At 39.5% G+C, this 18451-nt stretch overlaps 1 protein-coding gene across 12 annotated transcripts in view; it reads left to right on the forward strand.

Moving 5' to 3' along the window:
* The window catches only part of ZNF644 (zinc finger protein 644), a 73010-nt gene that overhangs the window by 24774 nt on the left and 29785 nt on the right, over positions 1-18451 (forward strand). For 5 of the 12 annotated variants that reach the window (XM_043520054.1, XM_043520055.1, XM_043520056.1 and 2 more), the window contains 2 exons: positions 5596-5645; positions 6816-6935. Coding sequence is in view for 4 of the 12 variants with exons in the window: in XM_043520061.1 (XP_043375996.1) it covers positions 5596-5645; positions 6816-6913 (148 nt within the window). In the remaining 8 variants the exon portion in view is untranslated. Of the gene's footprint in view, positions 1-4009; positions 4054-5595; positions 5646-6815; positions 6936-18451 lie in introns of those variants that run through there. The other 7 variants (XM_043520059.1, XM_038412478.2, XM_038412464.2 and 4 more) reach the window with 5 other exon arrangements.

The following is an 18451-nucleotide window of genomic DNA, read 5'->3' on the forward strand; positions in this document are numbered from 1 at the left end:
ATGCACATTTTTTTAAGTTAGGGAAATTAACTTTTGGAACAATTTACCAAGATCTGTGGTGAATTCTCCATCATTTGAAATCTTTACATCAGGATTAGATATCTTTCTATAAAATGACCAGTCACTACTTTGTGGACTGCAGTTTGTGGACAAATAGCATAATGAATGATCTTTTAGCTTTTCTGGTGAGGTACTGATTCTATTTTTGTCTTAAAACATTTGTCTTTGTTGTGAATCCTGGATTTTTTTGTTTTCTCTAGCTTGTAGGTGTGTTTTTTCTGCTTTTATTAGCATTATTTCTCTGCAGACCCCTTGTTTCCTGGTTGAATATTCCTATTGTAGTATTATACCAATACATTACAGATTATAGTACTTCATTTTGTTCCTGAAAGACTTCTAATGTGCTTTTGATTTGGGGACTGCAAAAGCTCTTCTATCTTATAAGGGAAATCAAAATCCCCAAGAGAAATGTATGCATTTTAATTTTACATACCTTTTTTGCTATTTTATACAGGCTAATTTGAGAACTAAACTATATTCTCTTTCTTCAGAGGACTATGTTCTGTCCACATTTAGATCAGAATCCTGCTACTTACAGGTGCATTTTAAGTACAGTTATTGCTAATGTTTTCCTAAGTAGTGTAGTCAAAAGATTTGAAGATTGTGAGAAGGGTAAATCCATGCTGTTGACTACAAGGGGGCAGTATTCTATTGTATGGTTCTTAGCAATAAAAATTCCTGTTTGCACTGGTCAGAGAAACATGGTTGGAGCTACTGTGGTTCTTCGAGGACATGGCCAAAGTGCAAAGTTTTACTTTAGTGTCTACTTATTTTGATGCCAGCTGTTTGGCTTCTGAATGTGTAAGATACATTCATGTTATGAAAGCAAGAGACTTGGACTAAAGCATTTTAAAAATCTGATTATAACCTAGTTTCACTGTCTACACGAGTTTCAGAGTAGCAGCCGTGTTGGTCTTTATTCGCAAAAAGAAAAGGAGTACTTGTGGCACCTTGGAGGCTAACAAATTTATTTGAGCATAAGCTTTCGTGAGCTACAGCTCACTTCATCGGATGCATTCAGTGGAAAATACAGTGGGGAGATTTATATACACACACACACAGAGAACATGAAACAATGGCTTTTATCATACACACTGTAAGGAGAGCGATCACTTAAGATGAGCTATTACCAGCAGGAAGGGGGCGGGGAGGAAGAAAACTTTTTGTGGTGATGATCAAGGTGGACCATTTCCAGCAGTTGAAAAGAACGTCTGAGGAACAGTGGGGGGTGGGGAGGAAATAACATGGGGAAATAACAGGTTTCAGAGTAGCAGCCGTGTTAGTCTATGTTCGCAAAAAAGAAAGGAGTACTTGATGAAGTGAGCTGTAGCTCATGAAAGCTTATGCTCAAATAAATTTGTTAGTCTCTAGTCTTTTTTTCATGGGGAAATAGTTTTACTTTGTGTAATGACCCATCCACTCCCAGTCTCTATTCAAGCCTAAGTTAATTGTATCCACACAAGTGGATCATACTTGCTAATAACATTTTTGGGCCACAGTTGAGCATAAGAGTTATTATAAATAACCTGCAAGGCTAGTGCCCTTTCCTGCTGCTTTATGATGGATAATCAGAGCCTGAAAAGTTTTTAATTTAATAACAACAACAAAAACACCTCCCCATCTCCTCTCCTTTTTTATCATTAGGAATTAAATTCTGTCCAGCCTTGAGGAAAGTATGATGAGATAATTGGGAACTGAAACTGGTGACATCACAAGAACCAAGAGCATGAAGGATCTGAGGGGAAAGGGACTTTCAGTTAAGTTTTCCAAGAGTATGTCTACGCTGCAAGAGCCAACTCAGGCTCGCGGGGCTTGGGCAGTGGGGCTGCTTCATTGTTGTGTAGACATACGAGTTTGGTCTGGAGCCCGGGCTCTAAGACCCTGAGAGGAAAGGAGGGTGTTGGAGTACAGGAGCCTCCACAGCAATGAAACAATCCTGCAGCCTAAGCCCCGTGATCCCAAGTCAGCGAGCACAGGCCAGCCGTGGGTGTCTATTTGCTGTGTAGACATATCCTAAAGGGATGTCTTCACTGCAGTTAGCTGAAGTGATCAGCACCTGTGTATGAGGACCCAGGTAAGCATAGCCTGGTGTGAGGAGCCACACTGCAAAGCCATACCCAAGTTAATGTGTCCTCAATGGTGTGTGTTGCTAGGACTTCTGGGGGCACATCACATGTTTTTTTTATGGTACAATAAATTGAATCAGTCTTTTTGATTCTTTTCCCAGTGAATTGTGGGAGAACTTTTCTGTCCTTCTGGGCATACAGGGGGAACTGGGGTAAGACATTAGATGACTCTCAGCAATTGAGTGATTTAGCCTGTGTTCTCGCTGCAAAGTGACTGGGTTACCAGCCTGAGCGAAAGCAGCACCTGAGCTGTAGCTTATATCCTCACTAGTCAGGCCAGCTAGGCTGGGTTTAAAGCATCACTAAACTCGGGTGAGAGAGTTGTGTGGCTGGGAGGGAGGTTAGGGGCAACACCCAAGTAAGAGCCAAAGTTAACTGTGCTGTAAAGATATATCCTTAAAACTCTGGTTTTGTGTTTTTATTTAATTTCAGTGACTTACTTTATACTTTTGGGTAAGTCTTTGCTAAATATTCCACACCTTTGCTCTCCAGTTAAGATGTGAGAGTTCACACATATGTCCTTGAGTCTTCTCAAAGGCCCACTAGTGAAACCAGAGTATATTATCTAACAAGATATCAGCATTTCAAACAATATAAAGCAGGAAAAAAGGGAGAGAACAGCCTTCTGGACTTTCCATATAGCATAAAAGAAGAAAAAGTTATAAGCTCAATTTTTAAAAATATTGTTTGTCACCTTTAAACTCAGTTGTCTTCATAGTGAAGACAGGCTGTAACAGTGTCAAGCCATAGGATTTGAAGAGAGGGAATGTTTCATATTCATTACTGTCTTAATTTACTCTACGTCTAGGGTTACTATCTTTCAGGTTCCCAAAAAGAGGACGCTGTCGGGGGGCGAGGGGAGGGGGAAGGGAGAGCTGGAGAGGAAGGTACAGTTGGAGGGGTGTCTACTGGGAGCGGGTATTTGGACGATATGGGAAGGGTGTGTGTACTGGGAGGGGCATTTGGGGGGTGCTGGAGGGGTGTGTGTACTGGGAGGGGCATTTGGAGGTGCATGGGGTATTTGGGGGGTGCTGGAGGGGTCTGTATTGGAAGGGGTTTTGGAGGGTATAGGAGGGGGTATTTGGGGTGTGGGTACTGGGAGGGAGTATTGGGAGTGCAGGAGGGGTTGGGTACTGGGAGGGGTACCTGGGGGTGTTGGAGCGGGTACTTGCAGTCTCAGTCTCGAGATGGGGGGCATTGGCACTTCCTGTCGCACAGAGGCAGGGCCACTGGTGCAGGCCTGGGACACATCTCCAGTTGTCCATCAGTGCCTCTTTGGCTTTCCAGGGCTGGGAGCCAGGGCTTGGGTGGGTGGGAGTGGGTGGCTGCAGTGTCTGCTCCACAGAAATCCTGGACATTTCCTCTTATTCGAAAAATCTGCCCAGACAGAGAGCGGAGGATCAAAAAAGAGGAAATGTTCCGGAAAACCCAGATGTATGGTAACCCTGTCTAGAGCTCTTTTGGTAGAATTGTTTAATCTGTGCAGTCCAAAATGAGATTAAAGGGGATATGACCCAGTTTCAAATCACAAGGGTTCATAAAATTATACTTGGGGTTGGAGGGGATGAGCAGGGAAGAGAAGTGACTTATCTGACGCACTTTAATTAGATCAGCCAAGCCAAAGCCCTTTGAAACCACGTCTACTGAGGGGAAGGAGTATTTTTAATGTGTTAGGTAAAACATGTTAACCAACACGTGTTAAGACTACAATTTGCCTGGTCTATACTAGGATTTTAACAGGTTAACTGGTCAAGAATAAAACTCTAAGGGGTGTTAGCCAACACCTTAAAAACACACTTTTCCTAGTGAAGACAAGACTTTAGTGTGACCCAGCTCTGATGTCCTTCAGCACTTGGTCTCAAAAAAGGTTAGTGATTCTTCTAAATGATTTAGAAAAATTGTTCTCACTTTTCCCACTTGCTTCCTTGTCTTCTCTAATAGAGTCAGATTCATAGAGTCCCAGAAGGGACCACCAGATCATCTAGTCTGACCTTCTGTATATTACTAAACCCCACCCAGTTATGCCTATATTGACAACAATAACCTGGATTAGAATAAAATATTGTGTGCCACAGGCAGAGAACAGGAGGGACTGAGATGCACTAAAGCCCCTGCAATGACAGGGAGTTGATTTGTTGAGATATGCTGAGGTGATCCTAGCAAGTACCCAGCTCACCATGCTGCAGAGGAAAGTGAAAAATCCTCCAAGATCCCTGCCAACATGGCCTTATGAAAAATTTATTTCTGATCCCGAATATAGTAATCAGTTTGAGCATCTGAAAGAGAATTCTCTTTTCTGTCTAAGAGCAGAGGCTCACCCTGTCTGGTGTCCCATCTCCAGATGTGACCATCTCTGATGTTTTAAAGTAAAGGGGGGGGGGGAACAAACCGCCTAAGATGCATTTGCGTGGGAGTGGGGTGGGAGGGACAGATTCTTTTCTGACTCTCTTGCAAGTAACTGGCTAAAGCTCTAAACATGAGATTTAGGAATATAAGACCCAGGACTGGAACTCCCTTGACCACTGAGTCCGGTCCCCCACCAGCACAGGCAATCCCACAGATACTCTAGGCCAACCAAATTCTTCTTGTACAATATTGTGATCCTCCTGTATTGACAGTACCTTCTAACTTTGTGTCATCAGCAAGTTTCATTAACAGGCTCCCACTTTTTGTAATAACCTCATTAATAAAACTGTTAAATAAGATCAGTCCCGAAACTGGCCCTTGAGGAACTCCACTCGTAACCACCCTCCAGCCTAATAGTTCTCCTTTAGGCACAACTTGTCTTTTACAATTCTCGTACTAATCCTCATCTGCTCCAGTTTAACTAATTATATCCCATATCCCATATGGGACTGTATCAAAAGCTTTACTGAAGTCCAGATAGATTAGATCTACTGCATTTCTGTCTCAAAAAAGTCAGGTCTTTTCAAAGAAAGATATTAAGTTAGTTTGGCATGATCTACCTTTGGTAAACCCATGTTGCATTTCATCCCATTTTCCATTTACATCCAGGTATTGAATTTATTCTTTCAGTTACTTGCTTGCTGCAGTCAAGGGAAATAGCTTAGCAGATGTTGAAGATGTTGGCAGGGGGTTTTCCCTGACTTTTTTCTATGATTTTCCTGCTCTGCTCACACAGTTTATCCAAGAAATATCTTGTGTACATTTTTGTTACTGTATCAAGAGTGTCAGGTCTGTAGATACTCAGGGTCTCTCCCCACCTTTTTAGTAGTTATCCAGTCATCTTGATATCTGTACATGTGAGAGGGAAAATGACTTTGGATTTTGATCCTTACAACTTGGGGCAAGACAAAATACTTGGTGCTTTGCTGATATGTCGTCAAATGGTTAGGGTCCTAAGCAGGATGATGGCTCTAAGATTCTCATTTGTTTATTTATTTTGCAGGTTTGTTTTAAATCAGATCTCACAGCTTGATACAAATAAAACAGACAAAGGTAAGTAGAAAACCAGCTTATAAAAATGGTATGTAACAAATCTTTTATCTGTTAACACCTATTTTTAAATAACCAGAAACACTGGTTTACAGAATTTGGAATAAATTAATCAGTTAATGTTTACTTGTTTGTAATAGCTTATTTTTCCTCTTCTGAGATCTAAAAAAATGAAATTCTTGTGCTGTTTTGTGTTGACTGTGTATTTAACATTACGATGACAAATCTGTCAAATGATCCTTAGCCGAGAAAGTAACCTGCACTTGTGCTGGCTGTGGTGAACCAAAAACAGTGAAGGCTTCATTCATGTGAATTTCTATCCACAAATTGTCCACATGATTATTAAAGACTGACAATGTAGTTTGCTGTGCTGCAGAAGTATTGTTTAGATTTGTATTTCAGATTTAATTCAGTTCATAGCTCTCTTAACTGGTACATAGAAAATTTGAGTGGCCCCCAGAACATTTAACATTTTACAAAATGAAATACCAGAGGACATCAGATTTACCTATATTCTTTGGTTTTCCTGTCCTCAGGAACTGTATCAGATGGCATGAGACTGACTGACAAGCTAGTAAAGACATTACTATAAAGCATTGATATTCTTCAGAGTATTACATGGGCATTCTCAGGAAACTGCAAAATATATGTTCTCGAGGAGAATTTTTTTTTTCCACTGCAGCATTGCCGAAAAGGAACAATTCACAATAAATATTTTCAGATCAAAGAAATTCTAACTAAAGCTGGATTCTAGGCCTCTCTTTATTGCTTGACATTCTGTTTGTGGAGGATTTCAGACTATTTCTGTAGTCAGACAACCTCTCCTTCTCTTCTATTTCCCATTAAAGTTTGTTAAGCAAATCTAACTTTGAAGAACAAATAATTCACATAGATCTTTTTAAAACCTCTTTTGATTATCAGTGGGCATTCCTTTATACATTTTTAGGTGTGTAGGAGTTTGCAATCAAAGGTGTCCTCACCAGCATTAAGTTCTTGCTAAGGTGTTGCCCTGGCTTCTGAAACTGACCGATGGCCTCATATGAAATCTTGCAGGGCGCGGGAGGGAATTAAGGGGCCAAACAGGCGAGTCTCTAAGGCAGCAGGGTTGAGTACTAGGAGTTTGGCCAAGAATCATGTAAGAGAAGCTTTTTTTTTTTTTTTTTTTTTTTCTAGGGCATGACCAGGGCCATTTGTATTCTGAAACGTGTTGGACTGAAATGCTGCTTCAAAGAGAACCCTTTCTGACTATGCAGCAAGTGGGAAATCCCATGGTAAAATAAAGCAGGCAAACAGGTTGATTTTTTTTTTAACTAAAGATAACTCCCGGGCCAAACAAATCAAGTGTGCTGCATGATTTAGAACAAATTGACGTGGCTTGGAATTGGAGGAGACAGGTGTAGATAACACTGCAGAAGATAGAGTACAAAAAGGTTTGAGGGTCTATCAAGAATAACATTTGTAGATATCTATGCTGTTCAAAAGATATCTGCATATATTGGTGACTTAAGAAACATGGGTCACTGGTCAATAATAACTAGGTTCCATTACCAAAAATTAGCCATGCATTCAACTGTCCCACATTATTAGAGACATCACTCCATTTTAGACCTAAATATACCTACAGTCTATAGAGATCCATTTGTTATAAACACAGATTTATAAAGTCAAGATTATAGAAAATGTTCTCTCTGGTAATGAAATTAAATTTGAGCCTCTAATTTTAAGCTCTCTGTATTACTGCTTTGTCTACTAAAGCATGGCAGCTTTAGTTAAGGACCCCTTTCTCAAGGAACTTTCTGTGCTTGAAACCTGGTCATGATGGCATTGTATGTACAGAAACTTCATCACTTATCTGATTATTTAGGCTCTACATCCCATTTTCTGCCTGCTGTTCAACTAACATGTAATCTTTGAACCAAATAATAGGTAGCTTGCTATTTTGGATGGGATTGATGTACACGTATTGAACTTGCTTTGTTTCTCTGATCTGTGATTAATATGTAGACCTAAAATGAGTTAAAATTGCTTTAAAAATAAATTGAAATGCACATTTTAAAATAGGCTTGAGCTGCTTTGTCTCTTCACCTCTTTTGTCCTAATATTCTGAAAGAGTCACAGGTATGGACCTAACAGCACTGATTGAAGGAGAACGCTTCCTGAGAATTTGAAATGTCAATTTGTCTGCTGGGGTAGGTTTGTGTACTGGAGTAGGTAACTCTGGGCTGAATAGTGTGATCTTCTGTTGTTTGGAGGAAACAGTATAAACAGACGGGTTATTGTATCATGTTGATATTTAGCTAGAGAAGAATGTTTCCAATTATCTTAGTGGCATGTGTATGTTTAACACTGGAACTGATGACAGTTTCAAGCTGGACTTTGAAAAGTAGAGCAGTCAGAACTCTGCAAAACTATGCCCACAAAGTTTTTCATCTTTACCCCCCAGACTGAGTTTATAATAGAAGAACCATGGATGGGGAGACGATTTTTGTTGGGCCATGGATAGTGTCTATTTAAGTCTTTTGGGCCCCTTGTTACCTGTAATTTTCATGCCTGATAATGATTATCTTAACTGCTTTTTCGTGATTTATAGGGTAGATACAGTGTATTCATAGCTTAAATGTGGGAGGCGATTTTTCTTTTATTTTTGGATAGACTGGTGCAGTGATATTTTCAGTACAGAGAGCACAATCAATCAAAGTATTCAGAATCCTCTTTGACTCCTAGCAAATTTGTTGAAAAGTCTGAAGTAGTGAGCTCTGACCTTCACCTGCACTGTACAAAGTTGTGCTTTCTGGATGAAAGCTTCCTGCAGGCCTGTAATCTTAGAGAAGGAAGGCATCTAGATTCCAGTGCCTTTTTTTTTTTTTTTTCTCTCAAGGTGATCTGAGTGAAGATATTTGGCTTCAGAAAGCTCTCTGGTTGAATAATATCAGAATTTTATTTGAACACACTTAACTGCATTAATCAGCTGGGATTATGGGACACCTCACATGGTCCCGGGAGAAGGGATGACATACATTAGAAAATTACATGCGAAATTTCAGCAGCTGGCAAAAAACATCTGGCCCGGTTGCTTGTCTGCTTTGTCTGGCTTATTTTAATTTTACTCTACCTTTTTCACATTACTTCTCAAATCCCCCTCTTTTCCAGAAACACATTTAAGTTTATTAGAATCACTTAGGTATTTAATATTTCCGTGTAAAAAGAAAAGGAGTACTTGTGGCACCTTAGAGACTAACAAATTTATTAGAGCATAAGCTTTCGTGAGCTACAGCTCACTTCATCGGATGCTGTAGCTCACGAAAGCTTATGCTCTAATAAATTTGTTAGTCTCTAAGGTGCCACAAGTACTCCTTTTCTTTTTGCGAATACAGACTAACACGGCTGCTACTCTGAAACCTGTCAATATTTCCGTGTGTATGTGTTTTAATCTGAAATAGGAATGTTGGAGCCTTCTTTTCCTAGTATCCAAAATATTATAGATTGTCTCCAAGCCTTTGATCTCTATACCATTGTGAAGAATGTTCCCTCTCAACTTTACTACTCAGTTTCATGTATTTGAAAATCTACTGGATCACCTCCAAATTTTTTCTTTCTATTGAAAGTAAGTCCAAACGCTTTAATTTTTCTTTAGACTTGTATTCTTGACACCTGATATCAGCTTTGTTTTCTCTATTGTGCTCCCTCTCCAAGGCAACAATACCTTTCCTTTAGTATGGTGACCTACATTGCACATAGTACCTATGTTTCCCAACATCATCAAAACACTCTATAAAGTATTTTCACAACACTCTGTGCGGTAAATATGTCTGTTATTTCATATGTAGGGAAGCTGTGCCCAAGGCTACATAGTTAGTCAAAAGCAGAATTAAGCGGTAGTTCTTTGAGTGATTGTCCACATTAATTCTACTTCTGATGCATGTACATCCCATGTGTAGGAGACTATATTTTTGTTCGACAGCAGTGTCTGTTGGGTCTCTCTGCCTGCACCCTGGATGTCCTTGTGTCCATCCACCTGATGGCATAAAAGGCATAGCAGGTGCAGCCATCCCTTGGCTCTGTCTTACTGCCCGTGGCACCAAGAGAAACCCCTGCAGTGTCCTCTTACTATATATATTGTGTAATTATTTGTTAGGCTAGTTAATTATAATTGATAGGTGTTCCATAAAGACAAAGTGACTCTTAGGCATCATTTAAATCAGTTGTTTCAGTTCCTGGTTTTCTTCCTCAAGCTCCACTCAAAGTAGGGGAAAGCCAACCACATACCCTGGGACTTTGAAATACTCCCTGGACAGGAAAAACCATTCAAGAGCTCTCCCAGATTTGTTTGTAGCCTCTGCAGACAAGGTTACGTGTCAAGCCATATCCAATTAAAGGTTGTCTATATGAGCATCCAACTGAATTAAATCCTGTTACGAGGTAGCTAAATTAAATCCACCCAGGCAGATTAGGACTCCTTCCATCTGGGCTCACGCAGCTTCTGTGATTTCTCCAAGCAGCATCCCTATTTCAGAAATGTGTAAGGTGGCTGTGTGGGGATCAGTCCACACTTTTACTAGCACTACTCCTTAGCTGAGGCTTCAGGATCAGATGCCCACATTGGTAGAGCTATGCTACAGTCCCTTTTGAAGTAGGATGTCTAGTTACCCAACTGTAACTATGAGATCACTGCTTTAACTACCAGAAATGGAATCCATGTGGACAGTCACCTGAAGATGAAAGAATGGTTGTTTGCCTTCAGTAACTGCGGTTCTGTGAGATTATTTATTAATTTGTATTACCATGGTATTTAGGAGCACCAGTCATGGACCAGGACTCCATTGTTCTAGGAGCTGTACAAACACAGAACAAATAGTCACTGCCCCAAAGAGGTTACTATTCAAGCATAAGACAAAAGACAGATGTAGACAGACGGGAGTACAAGGAAACAATGAGACAATATTGGTCAGTGTGATAGCCAGTGATTTCAGCATACTGGTGGCCTAACCATTGTCAAGTATTTTGTAGGCCTTGTGGCAAAAGGAGGGATTTGAAGGAAGATAATGAGGTAGTTTTCTGCATGTTTATGGAGAGCTCTTTCAAAGTGTGACTGGGCAGCATGGGAGAAAACACAAAGGTGCTTGTTTGAAAATGCAATAAGTGGGCTGTGGAGGGTAGCATCAGAGGCGGGGGTTCATGTTGTGATAATGAATAAGATAATAGGCAGTGTAAGAGTGGGCAGTAAAGAGCCTAGAAGGTGAAGACAACCAGCCTATGTTTGACACGATATAAAAGGGAGAGCTAGTGGAGGGATTTAAAGAGGGAGTGACATGGTCAAAGTGATGGGTTTAGAGAATGATCTTTGTAGTAGCATTCTGAATGGATCTGAGCAGGGCTAGACTGTATTTTTCAAGGCCTCAGAAAACGTAGTAATTAAGATGACAAGAGATTGAACAAGAGTTCTAGCTGTTTGGATGGACAGAAAAGGCTGTATCTTTGTGTTGGGAGCCTCGGAGAGGCCAGCAGCCTTGGTATTCCCTCTGATGCTGGAGACTTTGGGGGGTAGGACCCCCAGGCCCAGGAGGAACCAGGGGAACAAGCTCCTGGACCACCAGTGGACATGGAGGTTCCCGCAGCACCAGCATCATCCTCGTCGTCACCAGATGAGGCTTTCACAGGGCCCCCTCGTCCAGTTCCTCAGGATGAGGCCAAGATGCACCAGGAACTTTTGAAGAGGGTCACTTCTAACCCCAGGCTTTAGGCAGAGGAATTGGAAGAGCCCTCGGACTCCCTGTTTGATGTCCTCTGTTCCTTAGCTCCTGCCAAGGTGGCTCTACCCCTTGATGAAGGGGTTTCTAAGATCACTAATGCCCTGTGGCAGACCCCCTCATCCCTGGCCCCTATCTCTAAAAGAACTGAACACAAGTACTGCATGCCAACCAAAGGGCATGAGTACTTATACTCCCACCCAGCCCCTAATTCCCTTGTGATGGAGGTGGTTAACCACAAGGAGAGGCAAAGACAACCCGGTGCCACCCCCCAAAAAAAAAGACTCGAGAAGGCTCGATCTTTTCAGGCGAAAGGTTTATTCGTCTTCCAGCCTTCAGCTGAGAGTGGCCAACCACCAAGTTAGGTCGCCAGCTCCTTACTGGTGAAAAAGTCGCAATCAAAATCATGGACAAATTGGCTTTGGGGGTAAGTTTAAGTAGCATGCTGCTTGAGGTTCAGTTTTGTAATGGGAGACATCCTCCACTTTTTTACTTGTGTGAAATGTTTGTCATGTGTAGAACTGTTAGCCACTCTTCTAAAGTCTCTTTCTAAAACCAGCAGAACTTGCAAGAACGTTATTAACTTCCCCAAACACTCATTTTTGGTGACAGACATTGAGACACTTATTACATTTATTTTAAACTGTGAAAAGTTGCTCCAATTTAGGACCAAACAATTTCTTAACAACTTTTGCAGGGAAAAAGTAAAACTTTGTCTACATAGAGTTCCACCACTTGCCCTTCTTCCCTGCTTCTTTCATATCTCAGAGCTACAGAATTCTGTATCCTCAAAGGAAATGAGAAATAGCTGGGCCAGCTCTGTCCTTTATGCCCTTGAGGGGGTTGAGGGGCGAGTGCGAGGACATCCATAACACAGGTGTGACATCCATAACACAGATGCGCACCAGAGGTAGGATCAATGTGGACAACACATGTTGAAGAACCACTGCTACTGAAGGTAAGTAACTGTTCTTTCTTAGATCTCTCTCTCAGATTTGGCTTACCTGATACAGTGTACAGTAATGACATCAAAAGACTTAGCTTGGTATACTTGTCAAATATAGCAAGATATATTTACTAAAAAGCAGAGAATGGACTTGGTGAACAATTAGTGTTCTGTGCATTTATGTATCCTAAAGTTTTGATTGTTGTAGTCTGAAGTTGTAGAATTCCAAATTTCCAACTTTTCTTTTACTTGAGCAATAAAAAAAAACTTTAAAGTAATACATAGGTTTTTATTTCCTCTGGAAGATTTCAACTAGATTGTGTGTGTGTGAGAACTGAAGTGTCTGGTAAGCTTAAAATGGTTTTAAAATCAAACTGATTTATGCAATTATTTTACCTTAAACTAAATATAGTCCAAATGCCTATTGGACAATGAAGAGACACATTGGGTGCTCTTATGTATCACAATTCCCTTTGTCTTTTATCCTATTCCTCTTTTACAACCTGGTATTCCTCTTTTACTGTAATTTGCACATTGGACATCTGATAGTTCTCAATTTTTTTTCCAAAATAAATTTGGTTCCTTTCCTAATCATTCAGTATGTTGGATCGTACTGTAAGGGAAACCCAACCCCCCCCACCCCCGCAACTGCCAAATTTTTAGCTTCCTACTTTCTTGGCCTTGCCTAGAATTGGCATTTATTTATAAATTAAAAATACATATGATCATTGAAGAGCACAGCTATTGAACCCCTCTCAGAGTTGTTTGACTTGATTAATTCCAGTGAAAGATATAGATTTACTAGAGCATCTTAATTTTATTACTTTTTAAACTTTGACAATATACTTGTTGCTCTGTGCAGATCAGAGGAAGACGGTGTCTGTCCCATGGAGATTAACATCTAAATTCTTACAGAAATCAAAATTCAACAAACTACTAAAATTAAATGTACTGTAAACTCTGAAGGACATAACTGCTCTATCATACATTAGCGACTTTCAGTATGAATATAAGATTTTAAATTATTTTTGTTCATAGCTATGGAAGTACTGGTTAAAGGCTACAGTAAACAGTACTATATGTAAAAGATTACTTTAGTATTAGAAAAAAGCTTTAGTTATTCAGACTGAAAGGAAAGTTCAGTTTTGGAACATCAAGCAAATGTTTAAATCCATTTTGTCCTGAGCTGCTTGCATGGTTTTAATAATTTTTTGTACTCCTTTTGAAAAAATAAGTGTTTTCAATTCTGTTTTTTTGTGTACTCTGTCAAATTGTTGGTTAAAGAATTTGATCACCACTTGGTGGCAGTACTTGGCTTCAAAAGGAAAACGGCCTTAATTCTCTTTACAATTACAGATTAGAGGATACAGGAATTGTATTAATTTTGTTTTAAAATAGGAAAGAATGGCAATGTGTTCAGAAATGCAAGAGGCTTTTATTTCATGTAAATAAAAGCTTTTAATTGTTATGTCCCAAAGACCATTTTATGGAGAAGTTAGTTAGAATGTTTAAAATGTATAATTAAAGGGATGTGATTTTTTTTTTAAGTGTTAACTTTAGGCAATGTTTAACTGTAAAGCTAAAGAACTGGTGTGCCCTTCATTGTGTAATAACCTATTAATTTATTTTTATTGGGGATGGTGTACTTGAAGGAATTCTAACCTACTGTAATTTTGCTACTAACATGATGACATTTCCCTAAATGTACAATATGTTTTCTTCTGTTTATCAGCTAATCACCTAAGGAATCTTTAGTCTTGTATTCACTTGTTCATTTACAGTATTTCTTTTAGTTTTCATTCAGTCACTTCAATTGAAATAGCATAACTTATTTAATATTTTGGAGATGATGGCTCCAGGCAGTGGGACAAGGACTACTTTCACCTGTTCTTTTCCTAATGTTGTCCGGTCATACTGTTGTGATTGCAGCACTTTTTGGCTTGGAGGGAAAACTGATTTCAGAATTGCTTGTTTCATGAAGACTATGTGTTTGCAGGGCCGGGGCGTGCAGGGAATGGAGAACACATCCCATGGAGGCACTCTTATAAAAGCGCCTCCTGTTGGGACAATTCTCATCTCTTGTAACAGGGACTAGAATTGGCTATTGCTGTGTGTGCCCTCCCCCCCCAAAAAAACCCCCAGCAACCCCTAAACACACCAAAAACCAAAACAAATAAGTCTGCTGGAAGGAAGTTCATTCTTTTCTTTCATCACCTCAGAAGTTGATATAGGTGGAGTGCCTGACTCCCATAGGCGCCTTTTAAGCATGATAAATCAAGAAGGCAGTCCAGATAAGCTGTCCTGACCTAGAGGAGGGTATAATCCACAGAACAGTAGTGAAATTTATAGATCTTAAATTGCATGAAATTGAGAAATAATAAATACCTTGAATATTAGAATTATTAATAGAAAATATCAAGTTGCAAGTTGGAAAAATGCAAGTTAATGCAGTGTCAGAGGAGTAATCCCAAATTGAGCAATTTAATGAGACATATCTGGAAAACACTAATGGTGAAAGAGACCTAGAGGGGATGATGGGCAGCATATTGGGCATGATGCTGTTCATAGCAACATTGTGTAACGGGACAGAAAAAAGTTATCTTCTAAATGCACCTATAATATTGTGTTCAGTGAAGAGGGTTTAACCTGCTCAGGGGGTTTAGCTGAGGCTGCATCTGGTGGTAGCATCAGTGGACATTTTTTTTGGTAAAATTCTTAATTTGTATATTGCCAGGTTTGAGAATGGGTAAAAGTTGTAGACAAAATCTGAGCCTGCAGGACACATCCACTGAAGTAGAGTTATAATGGAGATCAGAATCAGGCCCCTGTATATCTACATATGTACGTTAAAACCTAGAATTTTTCTAGCGACTGATAAAATGTGGAGTTTTAATTTGGGGGGGGGAAGGAAGAAAGAAAAGGCTGAGAATTTTACTGGAAGAGAAGAATGTACACCAAAAAAAAAAAAAAGTCTATACCAAACATTTTTGTTTGAAATGCAAATACTTAATAAAATGGAATTTTAATGATAAAAAGTCACTTGTGGCCAAAATACTGATCTGTCTGTCAGTTACTCTACACATAAGTGAAATAAAAAATATTTGAAGGCTGAATGAAAGGAGCCAGGTGATAATGAGGAAAGGAAAACCTAGGTGATATGGTATCAAGGTTTTAGATTTTTAAATAAAGAGGATGCTTCAGCATTTGAAATTAGCATGAAGGAAAGGAATTGATCTAGGCAGAGGGGAGCATAAGAGAAAGGTTTGGAGGAGAAATTAAGTGTACAAATAAGAGTTATGAAGGATGGAAGTCAAAATTGACCAGAATGATTCATGGTCTGGAAAACCTTACAGTGGGAGACTTAAGGAGCTTGGTCTATTTAGAGTATTGAAGAGATATTTGAGACAACTTGATCCTGCTAAGTACTTCAAAAGAGGGAAGAAGTCTGATATGAGAGAGCTCAAGCAGTCAGACATAACAAGATCCAGTGGCACAAAGTTGAAGTCGGATAAATTCCAACTGGAAAGAAGATATAAATTTTAAATAAGGATTATTAGCCAACAGTTTAAGGATCGTGATAAATTCTCCTTCCCTTGGAATATTTAAATAAAGACAGAATAAGACATTCTAGGAGATATGCTCTAGTTCAACCACAAGTTATTGGGCTCAATACAGGAATAATTGGGTGAAATTCTACTGTCTGTGTTTAGATGCGGGGTGGGATCAGACTAAATTGTGATTGTCCCTTTTGGCCTGAAAAATCTATATGTCTATGAAATAATAACAGGTTTCAGAGTAGCAGCCGTGTTAGTCTGTATTTGCAAAAAGAAAAGGAGTACTTGTGGCACCTTAGAGACTAACAATTTGTTAGTCTCTAAGGTGCCACAAGTACTCATTTTCTTTATGAAATAATAGTGAAGAGAACAAGAGTTTATCTTGAGAAAGTGTTACAGTTGATGAAGGTGAGAACTAAACATAAACACAAACAAGCCCCAAACCATTTGAGAATTATCAGCTTTTGGTTGGGCATGGGTTGAGGTGGAAAATAAATTTTTGAATAGACTAAACATTTTTGCTACATAGAAGATAATTCTCCTTTATTCTCTGTGTGCCATTGATATAGAACATTTGAAGCTGCTTCATAATTAAATAATTACAGTATTTTTTAAAAATCCACCTGCTGTATAAAAAGTGTCTGGATTTTCAAAAGCACTCCACCTCACCAGTTTGAACCAGTATTTCAGGAGAAGGGTTAGGCCAGATTTTTCAGAAGTGTTCAATTCCTATTTTTTTCAGTAGGCACTGCTGGGTGCTGAAAATGCTTGAAAATCTGGCCCTTATTGCAAATACCGAAGAAATAAAGTTTCTGTTCTGCCAGTCAGATGTCATTTTTGTTAAAAGTAGTGCTACTTAACATTTGAATGCACGTGAAAGCAGGAAGCGGCTTTCACAATTCTCTAATATTCTTAGTGTCAACAGTACTTAGATGTATTTTGTTCACATCTTTGTATTTTAATATTAGACTATAGCTGTCAAAACCTTCAGCCTCTCTGTTAACCATTTGATAACTTCATTTGTTTGTGGGACACATCATCCTCTACACAAGAAAGTTCATGAGTTTCCATGTAATTTCAGCAGGGATCATTGGGAAACTAGACATTTTGGCAGCTGGATAGAGAAGATTTGGGGCTTTTAGCACTCAGGATCGTTTGAGTTGCTGGGATAAACATATTAACTGGATGTTTCTGCTGAAATGTTCAGCAGTGACAGTTAAAAATGTTGATCTTTTGATTCTGAAATCGAATGAGGAGGTTGAATCATTGGAGGTTTTTAAGAATAGGTTAGAGAAGCATTTCAAGGATGTCTAGGTGTACTTGGCCCTGCCTCAACACAGGAGAATGAACTTGATGGCTCCTTGAGGTCCCTTCCAGCCCTACACTTCTATGATTATTATATAATACCCCATAATGCTGAATGGGGGCAGTTCTTATCTATCTTAAAGACGTTGCTTCAGACTGCCTGAAAACTGAGGAAGGCAACAACATTACATAATTTATATTCATTTCACTTTTGGAAGGTTTCCTTTGCTATCATGAAGGCTAGGAACAAAACTCCTTTTAGATGAAAACTTAAATTTTGAAGCATAGTTTGTCAAGGAGTGAGTTCTGCAGCGTATTCAGTGGCAATGAAATACACAAGAAAATGCTCTAAAAAGCTTGTTTTCACCTTAGTTAGTGTTGCTCCATAATAATGGGGCCCTTTTTTTTCTAACTTTTAAAATGATATCCTGGGCTGTGCAGCTGTCAACCCAAATATGTTATTTTTAGATTAAGGAATTTTAAAAAAAATATCCAAACAAACACAAAACTGAATGGGAGGACTGAAGTAAGAGATACATAAATCAGCCACCCTGACACTTTGATATCCATATTGTTTGGTTCTGCACTGCAGCATGCTCTCATTTAAGTGTAAGACCTGGAAGAATCAGAAGTATGAGATGGTAGAAGACTGCAGTGGGTAGGTTTCCAGTGTAGTGTCAACTGAGGTAGTAAGTCAATGATATAATAGAAGATGCAGAGTAAGAAAGATTAGGATAGGTACTTAACTTTTCTTGGTGACTGAGATTTCCACTGAGGCTTTCTGTCGTGCTTGGCCTGCCATCTGACAAGAGCACATGGACCAGAACACAGTACCAGGCTGGCTAACAGGTCTACACTAGCCAGCTTACAAAGATCGTTCATGTAGCTACTCTATGCTGACTGGAGAGAACTCTCTCGTTGTATATAATAAAACCACCTCCACGAGCAGCTGTAGCTATAGTCTGCGGGGAGAAATTCTCCCACCAGCATAGCACTGTGCACACTACCACTTACGCTGGTGAAACTTACATTACTCAGGAGAGAGGGGTTTTTTTCACACCCCTGAGCAACATAAGTTTTGCCAACATAAGTGGTAGTGTAGACATTAGGGAGAGAGCATTGACACACAGCAGCTGGAAGAATGGCTGGAATATACTGTGTCCTGGAAAACCGCACTTTATTTTAGGACCAAAAAAATCAAACTAAAATATGTGTATCCCCTCTCCACCAGTTTTTCCCCAAATGCATACAACCTCT

The sequence above is a fragment of the Dermochelys coriacea genome, chromosome 8 (genome assembly GCF_009764565.3).
Source record: "Dermochelys coriacea isolate rDerCor1 chromosome 8, rDerCor1.pri.v4, whole genome shotgun sequence".
In the NCBI taxonomy this organism is placed as follows: domain Eukaryota; kingdom Metazoa; phylum Chordata; order Testudines; family Dermochelyidae; genus Dermochelys; species Dermochelys coriacea.